This window comes from Ceratosolen solmsi, unplaced genomic scaffold (genome assembly GCF_000503995.2).
Source record: "Ceratosolen solmsi marchali unplaced genomic scaffold, CerSol_1.0 scaffold13, whole genome shotgun sequence".
Taxonomy (NCBI): Eukaryota; Metazoa; Arthropoda; class Insecta; order Hymenoptera; family Agaonidae; genus Ceratosolen; species Ceratosolen solmsi.
Genome location: NW_011948418.1, coordinates 3443182 through 3454403, shown reverse-complemented (window position 1 = coordinate 3454403; position 11222 = coordinate 3443182). Strand labels below are relative to the sequence as shown.

General features: G+C 20.7%; 1 protein-coding gene across 1 annotated transcript; it reads right to left on the bottom strand.

Annotated features, from left to right (window-relative positions):
• Window positions 1–2555: 2555 nt before the first annotated feature.
• LOC105360359 (chymotrypsin-2-like) lies at window positions 2556–5616 on the bottom strand. The gene is made up of 5 exons (XM_011497249.1): window positions 5571–5616; window positions 5128–5474; window positions 4615–4878; window positions 2707–2843; window positions 2556–2559 (listed from the first exon to the last, which is right to left on the bottom strand). Exons 1-5 carry the CDS (start codon window positions 5614–5616, stop codon window positions 2556–2558), a joined length of 798 nt encoding a protein of 265 aa, XP_011495551.1.
• Window positions 5617–11222: the final 5606 nt, after the last annotated feature.

The window sequence follows — 11222 nt, the reverse complement described above, 5'->3', positions numbered from 1 at the left end:
TACTTCGCCTTTGATCGCAATTAATTGATTACTTTTGAATATAAAGCTTTTAAGGATTATCAAAAAAAAAATAAAAAAGATATTTGTGGACTATAATTATTTATAGCATTTGTTCACACCCAAATCATTCTTTATTTTGTTCAAATACAGTTATTACTTAATATATATTTAGATAATGAAGAATACATATCAACATTATGTTTGTTTCATTTTGTATTATAATATTATAGATAAATACTTACAATAAAAGATAAGCTTCGATATATATTTATTTTATAATATCTATTATTAATACAATATTATTATGTACTATAATTACATTGAGAATTATATCGTTAAAAGGTTATTTTTATGTCTTGAACTTTATTTATAAAATTTGTGTATATAAATTCCTATTGATAAGATTAATTGTAAATAGAGTGTTGCGCATTGAAAAAAAAAAATATATATATATATATATATATATATATATATATTTATTTATTTATTATTTAATTATATATATAATATTGTAACAATCATATTTTCTCTAATACAAGAATTTCTATTATACAAAGATGTATAGATATATAGATAGTTTATATATATTTAAGCTATGTATAAATAACTTATATAAATATAAATATATAAAAACTATCTATGTATATATAGATGTATAGATATATAAGTTTTATTCTAATAATGTGTCTTTAAACAATTTATTTATTCTATTAAATTTGATTTTGCAATTTCAGAAAATCATAATAATAATCAAATAATGATGTAACTGAAAGCTAGTGAAGTAATTGATTTACTATTTCATATTAATATTTTATCTGCATTATACTTTATTTAACATTCATTGCTACGTCTTATTAAGATAAACTGGAATATGTTAAATGTAACATAGAAATAATGTTTATTAATAAAATGAAATCGTTAAATATTTCTGTTACGAATTTGTTAATAGGGCAGAAGAAGTCCTGCAACTAACAGATATTATTTAATTCCATAAATATTAATTATAATATCATTGCAATTGATAATGAACTCTAAATTTCTCTTTGTGAATGGTCTATATTTCCTGAATAATTCAATTAATAGATATTTACGGGATAATCATTACTACTATCCTGTCCAGACTGTGTGGTTTCAGTTCTTTACGTAGAATATATTTTATATCTCGATATTCCTTCGATTTTCGCTTTATGTAATATGTTTAATTTGATATCACATGTGTCGAAAAAGTGCGTATAAAAGTGCGTTATACTAATGTATTTCTAATATAAAAATTGGAATTGGCAATTTAACATTTAACATTGCTATCGTGATAGTCTCATCATAGGTTTACCAATTTTTATGATCTTACGTAGTATAATACATAGATATAATCTTACATTCTGTCATTCAATAATTATATTCATCATATTAATATTAATCACAAATAATTAATAATATTTTAGTAAAGTTGTCCCCCATGATATTTTTCTTGGTATTTTAAAATATTTGATAAATAATATTAGAGTTCGTATCATGTAAATGTGTGTCGTTCTATAATAGTTGGAAAACGAGTTATTTTTATTTTATTTCAATTAATTGTTTATTGTAGATTCTGATCGTGATATTCTATTACTTGTAAGAAAGCCAATGTAAGAAAATAAATTTTTAATTAATTAAAGGATAATAATTAATAAGAATTATTAAGAATTAATTACCGAGCTGGCTCTTGTGGTTTGTGAATAAAGTATATTTTTCTGACTTACGGTTCTTAATTTTCAGCTTATGCACATTTACAATCCAATAAATATAATATTTATATTTTCATCTATTTTTTATTTAATTGTAGATTAACTTTGCGCTTAAGTATTAGATATTTTATTATAAATCAGCAAACCATATATATATATATATATATATATATATATATATATATATATTGTATTTGACTTATTCGAAATTTATTCTTAAAAATAATATAGTTTAACGTACGATAAATTTGTACTCGAGATTTATTACAATAAATAAGTTGTTCTTTATTAAGGTGATGAAACACCGTATGTTTGCCAAAATTTTTAGCCAGGCGGTGTTGTAGATCATGCGCGAATCGTTAATAGAGTTTGAAAATTCTTAATGTCGGAATAATTGCATTAGTTGAACATAATGGCAAATTGTTAATAATAATGATGAGTTAACGATGCTGCGTACGGCATGGACCGACGATCGAATACATTGAGAATTTGCAGGCTACAATACAGCATTGATTGGTGCGGTATTATGCTCCGATTCTTGGCGCAGGTGTGGTTTGATGGATCACTAGACGAAGTTGGATCGACGGACACTTGCAATATTTATGGAGCAAAACATTAAAAATACCTCTGAATTATGAATACATTAAAACATTTGTGATTGAAATTGATTGTGAATGAATGCTAAATCTTGGACGTGTGAGATCACTACCAATTGCGGTAGAATAATAAAATAAACTATAAAGCACCCTCTTAGTCATAAACATTAAAGGTAAAGGGCAAAGGCATGTTACAATCATATAGATCAAAATAACTTAATTTCAGCTTAAATTATCTAAAATATATTTGAATACGTTACATTAACGATGTGTATTATACAAAGATTATAATCTCACATTAATAATAATACAATAAATTTGTTTAATTAGACGTAATAAAAAGATATTACAAATGTGATTAAAAAATATTTATAACGTCTTCTATGAAATTTCTATAATAATCAATTGACAAATTCATATTTATTTTTTCAATATGATTAGAATTTTCTTCGTGTGGACAAATTCCTTCATGAATCGCTATTAAAGTATTTTCATATAACAATGGACTGCCGCTGTTCCCCTAAAATAAAAAAATATTACTTACAATAATACTTAAAAATTCTTTTAAAAATACGTAGTATTAAATTATAAATGAAAATTTTATTATCCAAAATATTTTATACATATCAATTATTAAAAATTGCGTTAAAAGATTTTAATGAAAATCCTTCTCTTTGTATCAAATACATTTAGTGATCGTTATGTCATTTACTTTTTGGATAATACAATTAATATTTTGTCACGTTAAATTATCTAAATAAAAATTGAATATGTAATACGTATCTTTAATAGTATAATAAGAAAATAAAATAATATATAATAAATAATGGGGATTTTCGATATAATTATTAATGATTTGTACTGTACTAATATGATAATATGATCTAATATGATATTTGATCATTAAATAAAATTTATTGATTTATTCCGGGCAAATAATTCTGTTCAAAATTGAACGCATCAACAATAAAATAAAAATTTGGTGTAAATATTTCGTTTCTTCCAAACTTGTGACCGCATATCGTAATTGACATTAAACTGGGGCAATTTACATATTGAAATCGTATTAGAATCTTTTGCTAATCACTTTTTCTACCACTACAATAATTCATATCTCTCTCTCTCTCTCTCTCTCTCTTTCTCTGTCGCTGGTTAAATCTTCCTATCATTCTATTCTATTTCCCTTATTCCCTTCAAGATCTGTGACTTGAACTTTATGCTATTCAGATTAATCTATTCGGACAATAAAATTTAAATAAAAAGTTCTTTATGGTTCAAATTTTTATACATTATTTTCTAATGAGAATCGATTTAAAATCAAAGCAAAGTAATTTTTATAATTTATATATACACCACGGCTGTTCATAAGAATGTTTAATTGCCTACGCACAGACTAAATGTGGTATATCATTTATTGACATTTAAAACGTACGACGAAAGTCTCTATTATTGAGCAAGTTACACACTTTATTCAAATTTTATCAATCCACTAAATAAAAATATGTCCAGCCAATTAAATTTCTGTTTTTAAACGTATTTTTCCTAAAATTTGGAGAGCATATGTTGAATAGTATGAATTCGGAAATTTTCAGCTCCTCGAGTCACCCGATATCATATCAATTATTTTTAGATTTTTCGTTTAGATTTAATATATCTGCTTGAGTTGTTGTATGAGGACTTTGTAATAGAAAAATTAAATCGACTTATTAAGAGCATTTTACCATGTTAAATAACAATTAAGTATAAAAGGCGATGTTTTTACTTAGAATGGGCAGAGGTTATATTAAATAATTAATCGTAGAGTTATTAATTACAATCTGAGATTGTTGAGATGTTTTCAATTTTTTTTCTAATTATATATCATCAATACATTCAATCATACTTTGATTGATTTTAAAATATTGTAATACTACTAAGCTATGCAAATAATTCGGATTCTATGTACTTATAATAGAAATATACTTTTAATTATTTTTATCATAGTAAAAGTATATAATATATCGATATTTTTTTAATATCCATTGTTAAATGTATATATATTATTTTTTCAATATTTATAATTTTAAGGTACAATTTGTAAATTATAAACATCTTTATATAATATATACGCTTAGTGTAGTTGCCAAATTTATTAATTTCTTATTTGAAGAAACGTAAGCAAATTCAATATTTTTAGATTATCTTCTGATTAATATTTGCGAAAAGGTATTTTACTATAATAAAATTATTTTAATACTATTTATGATTTATGAAATCTATATATCTTATTGAAGCACATTAAATATACTTACTCTGCACATAATTACAGGTGGATTTCCAATAGCGCATATATGTTTTGTATCCAAACCATTTATATTTACATTGAGTTTCTTTAGTTTTTGAACACACTGCGCATTTGGTATGGTTTCTAAGTTTGCAGTTTCCATAATCATTGAAATTTTTCCATTATTTTGTTCACCCCAACCTGCTACTACGACATTTAATTTTTTGGAGTGAATATTGGTTAATTTTGAAAGTGGGGCTATTTGGATTTCATCAGGAACAGGGTTATCTAGCTAAAATAGATTAAAAAAATAAAATTACTTATTAATTCGCATATATATATATATATATATATATATAACCTTCTGTTTTTTATTACTGTATTCCTGATCAAAAGTTATAAATGTTGAATATATATATATATATATATATATATATATATAAGTATTTATAAAAGTTAAAGTGCTTTATAAATTGAAAAATATTGTATTTAGAAGAATACTTATAATAATTATTTATTTTTTGCTTGTAGTAAAACTTACTTTGGCTATAGCAATATCATGCATATTCAATGAACGTAATTTTTTATATGTCGACCAGATAAAATGAGTTATTAATTTTTTTGGATAAAATTTTGTACCAGATCTTAAATCAACGGATCCTACAATTGCTTCACTAAATTCGATTGTGCAAAATTTAAAACAATGTGCCACGGTTAAAATATCTTTTCTTGAAACTAGCGTCCCTGTACACAAATAATCATTTTCTGTATTAGGCTTTCTTTCATTAATTTTCATAAATGATACTATGTAAGTGAATTCTCCAGGTGCAGCATGTTTAATATTTTGACCCATCATAGCTTTTCCAGTAATAAATTCATATTGATTGCCTGAAAAGTAAAATTTTTATATAAAATTATTTTTATAATAATTTATTTGAAATTATGATGTAAATTAATGAAAATAACAAATATTTAATAACTTACAAAATATTAGATATTGAATCACATATAGATAAATCTTTAAATGCATTCTGAAAATATTTTAAATATATACTATTATATAACTGTAATAATATTAATAAATGAATAATATTAATTTTATTGTATCAATTTTATTAATTCCACTTGTCAATAAATAAAATGTAATTTATTTTAGAATTAAATTATATGGAGTGACTTAAAAATAATTATGAATATCTTTTTCAGGTGTATAAAAACATTTTTATAATTTTGTATTGTTTATTAAGTATTAAAGCACTTTCTCTTATAAACACTTTTTCACAGCTTCGAAGCTTTTGATATCTAAATTTTGTTCAAGAGGTGGTGATTGAAAGAACTGAGAATCGTGCTATAACAAAACACTAAGTAAAAATTTTTCAAATTAAATAGTAAATGTAATTCTTTATGTTATTAATTGCAAATAATAAAGATTAAAATTAAGTTAAAAACAAAATTTTTACGACATAATTGATCGTTATTTTCGTATTTAAAATAGGCATTTAATATATACTTGATTCATTTATAAAATGTTTGTCTTATCTTGTGAAGTTGTAACTGACATAATATTAAAACAACTTGCTTTAACACAAAGAATAACAATAAACCAAATTAAACTTATAAAAGTCAACAGCCAATCTTATTTCTTTAAGTATGTAAAAATATTGCTTACATAATTTTGGTTTCAATAAACTTTTCAATAAGTTTAATATTATTTTTTTTTTATATTTAAATATTATTGAAACACTGTATAAATATATTATATTATATGCATATTGTGTATCATATAGATATATTATTTTTTGTTAATATATTTTATACAATATGTTTGAATTATTAAATAAATAATATTTATAAAGAATAATATATCTATTGTGTATCATCTACATATATTATTATTTATAAATATCTATTTTATACAATAATAGGGATCATTAAATAAATAATATTTAGTAGTAAAAGTAATACGAAAACAAATGAAATAGAAATCTTATAATAATTATTTATCAATACTCCTATAAATGATTTCTTTTATGAGATAATAATAGACAAATAAGTTTATCACAAAATTGAAATTAAAATATATATATTTCGAATGAATGTCATAATACATTAAGGAATAGATAAAAATGTCGAAAGTCAGAATAAAATATAGAAGAAATAAAATCTATTATTATCTAAACTATAAAAATTTATTAAATCGAAAAGGCAAATGCAAAAATAATATAATTAAAATGAAATTAATATTAGATATCATTAAGTTATTTTAAAGCTGATATATAAGTATTTGTCATTATCACTAAACAGTGAAAATTAATAACAAAATATACAATAAGGAAGAATTAAAAAATCTTCAGAAAAACATAAAAGTAATATTAACATTTTACAGATTAGTACAGACAACTGAGATCGGGATAAATAATTTTAATTAGACATAAAATATCGTACAAGTGTGCATCCATACTTAATTTTATATCCAGTTCCACAGAAAATCCTACAGGCAATAGGAAATATTGCAATATGCAATTAAAAGATTTCTATAAAAAGTTGCATTAAGAACATTTACTGATAAAACTGAGAATAAAATGATCACGATTAATAAATACATTAAATAAATCAAAATGGGAAATTAGTAAAAATTAATTAGTAGAGAACATAATATATAGATAAACTAGTAAATATAAACACACGAAAGTAAATATAGGAGTGAGAATGAAAAGAATTTAAAAAATGTATTATTAGAAAAAGTAGAAAAAATAATACATGTGAATAGAAGCGTTAATAATTGATGAAATATTTAATTCAACACTAACGTTTTTTAAATAAATTTATAATAAATTTGTATAAAGTTAAAATTTAATTATTGCAGAAAGTTTACTCGATAAAGTTAAAAGATAAATTAAAACAATAATTCACAGAGAATTTTAGAAATTTCAATAATAAATATATTCTAAATTATTATACAATAAAATAAAATTGAAACTGTAATTATAAGAATAATAATAAAAATAATAATTGTAATAAAAGCTAATGCAAATAATTTTAAAATATATTGATTAAATGTTAAATATTAAAATTAATGATTTTCTAGTGATTACTATACAAATATTCACATCAATAGAAAGAATAATAATAGATAAGAAATTTGAGAAAGTCAGAACTAATTAAGAATAACATTGGAGATGTAATAAAGTAAAAAAAATAATGCAGTAATCTGTAAAATTATCTTCTACATTTAATAAGAATAATGATAAAAGTCTTTATATATATATATATATATATATATATATTATTATTATATGAATTATTTTGATAAAACAATTATAATATATTTGAATCTGTAAATATTGAATTTGGCATACCAAATAATAATTACAAATAATATATAATTTTAATTATATATAATAAATTATAATTTATAATTTTTGTAATATTATGTAATAATATGAAATCTCTGCATGATACTTACGACTTAATTAAAATTAAAAATTTGAGAAGTAATAAAGTAAAAAAATAATGTAGTAATCTGTAGAATTATCTTTAACATTGAATAAAAATAATGATAAAAGTCTTTTTAAATAAGAAATCTGTGCATAATACTTATGGTTTAATTAAAATTAAAAATCTTATAATCGAAATAAAAATAAAAGATTCAGATTATTTGTTAGAAAATTAATTTTCTTGTAAAAAATTTGTTTCCCGAACAAACTATTAACATTTTTTAGCAGATATATATTTGTAACAAGAAATTTTGTAGAATAACGATAATTTATTTCTTATTATTTGAATTTAGTTTTACTTACTTTATTTAAAATTTTTCTAATAGTTTTACTAAGTTAAATTAAATGTATTATTTTCCAATATTAAACATTTTTCTATTTATTTATAAATTTTTATAAAATTATTCTAATCTTTTTAAGTACAACTATATGAATAATGTAAGTATAAAGCACTTTTACTTTATATATTGTTTATAACTAGGAACTGGTTGTTTGAAATAAAAAAGATGTTTAACATTTGTTCGTGTTATTCTATATTCAGAAAGAATTTATCTGGTTGTATCCTATTCGTACATAGCCAGTTTATCTCTTATAATCTCCATTTATTATCTAAATAATGGATATCATTTCAATTTACTTGGTAATTAAATATTTATGTATCAATTATCATTTATCTATTATGTATTTATTATTATATAGTGTTAATAAATACAAATGTTAGTAGATTGTTTCATAAATGATTAATTATAATAATGAATTTGAATAATAAAGAAGATTTTTAAATTTATATACACAAAAAGATTGTATAAGTACTTTAAAGTGCCAAACAATCAATTAGGAAAATTATTATTAGTAGATTTTAGTTAACTTAAATAACCTTAGAAACATTTCAAGTAATTTGTAATCACGAGAATTTACTAAAAATAAAAAAAAACTGTTTTTAAATTTATATTTCTAAATGTCAATTAGAAATTGTACATAAAATTAGAAGAATAGTTTAACGTTTGATATTGAACACTTTTTCTTTAAATATAAAAGTATCTTCAATCATATTGACTGGAGAGTTATAAAAGTAATTGTGAACAGAAGATGTGTAAAAATGAGTTCAAATAAATTTTCCATAAAACTAATGTAGTTTTGATAGAATTTTTTCTTTTTAGTTGCTTGAATTGATTAATTATTTATCACATAGACAACATAATAACCAGCCCAATTAGAGAAAAAGAAATATATATTGAAAATGTATTAAAACCATCATAAACAGTTCAAAGAATACTTATAAATTTTTTTCTAAGTTTATTATAATTCTATTTTTTTTTTAAATTGAATAGCATATGACGTGTGGTTATTATGAAAATATATTTTTATTAAAATAATATTATAATGAAGTATTCGAAGAGTGATTATTATAAAAATGGAATACATTTTACATATTCAGATAATGTTTATTAGGATTATTGTTAGAAATAATTAATAAGAATGAATAATTATTTCAAAGCTTTATATAAATTTTTCTAACAATACTTGTTTTAACTACACGGATGATGATTAATTACTTTTTTTTATAAATTCGAACTTTCTGCGAGAGGTTATTTATAGGAAAACGTTATTCAACTATACCTAAATATAGCGACAATAGGAATTTAAAAAATATGATTTTTTGTAACAAAAAATGAATCCTAATTTTTATTGTAATTTTTTATTTATTTGTAGTGTTCGTAACGTTGTGACATTATTGTATAAAACATTTGAGAAAATATTGAGAAAATATTATATTTATGAATATATTTGACTTCAAGTTTTGGAAATTCGCATGTCGCAACTACAATTGATTAGAAAACTTTTCTGTTAATTATTACAAGAATAATATCATTTTACTAAATATAGAAAAAATTATGTTAATATATTTCCAAGTATAAAAAATTTTTTGATTCACAAAAAATAGCAATAATAAAATTAAGTTTACTGACAATTATGTATTTTACATTTATTTAATTTTTGTGTTTCTTAATTTCCAATAGACGATTTCGATATTGAGATTAGGTTTTAAAAAAGAATATTATATTTTAATTTAAAAAAATCCTATATACTGATATTGAAATCTTGCTATTTCTTTATGCACACCTAGGCACTGTAAATATTTTAATCAGTCTTTTATCGTAGTTTGAAGTAGAATTATGTTACTTTTATTATACTTAATTATATTAAAATTATTTTTTAATTCTTATATATTTATATTTAAAAATTTATTACCTTTGTAATTTAAATAAAATTAATTAAATACAATTTAGTAAGTTACATTTTAGTAGATATAGGTTTTCTAATATATTAATAATGTTTTTATAATAAATGCTTAAATTATATTGTTTTATAAATATGAATTCTTCAATTATAGATAATTTTTTGTTATAACTTTTAAGTATCTAATATCTAATATAGTATATAACTTTTAATATATTTATCCTATTATTTTATTATACTTATAATAGATTAATTATACATAATTTTGTTCAATATTTAATTGAAAATTGTTTTATAATATTTAAATATCAATTTTAAATTATACTGTTATATCAGTACAATCTTTCAAAAGATTAATAAATATTGAATATTTATCTAACTTAATTGTCACATAGAATACTTTTTTAATATGAGAAATCACTGTCAAACTGATAATTTTTTTAATTATAACCATTTATTATGATAATTTTCTTTCGTTTTTTCTGTGTTAAAATGTTTAATATTTTAATTACGAATATTGTAAATGTTCAATATGAAGTATTTAAAAAATTTTTATTTATATACAAAGGCATTAAATATTTATTTGATATTGATACTATAAAAGTATCACTTAATATCTAAACAATTAATAACATCAAAACTACAATGCATTATGTATTGATTTATCAATAATATATATATATATATATATATATATATATATATATATATGGATGCTATTAATAGTATCAGTTTATATAACATGATTTATACATACATGAATTATGTTTATGATAAATACAAAAATATAAAAAATATAAATTTTAACATGGCATAATTATCTTTAGGCACATGACTGGGACATTTGTGAAACTTCTGCGGGAATCATTTTGAAAATAGTATAAAATATGCCACGCTG

Excerpts from the sequence above, each read along its gene's own strand:
- LOC105360359 (XM_011497249.1), bottom strand. The coding sequence starts at position 5,616 with ATGCATTTAAAGATTTATCTATATGTGATTCAATATCTAATATTTT. Across the intron at positions 5,475-5,570 it reads GATTCAATATCTAATATTTT|GCAATCAATATGAATTTATT; the intron begins GTAAGTTATTAA and ends TTTACTTTTCAG. Across the intron at positions 2,844-4,614 it reads CACCTGTAATTATGTGCAGA|GGGAACAGCGGCAGTCCATT; the intron begins GTAAGTATATTT and ends TTTTTATTTTAG.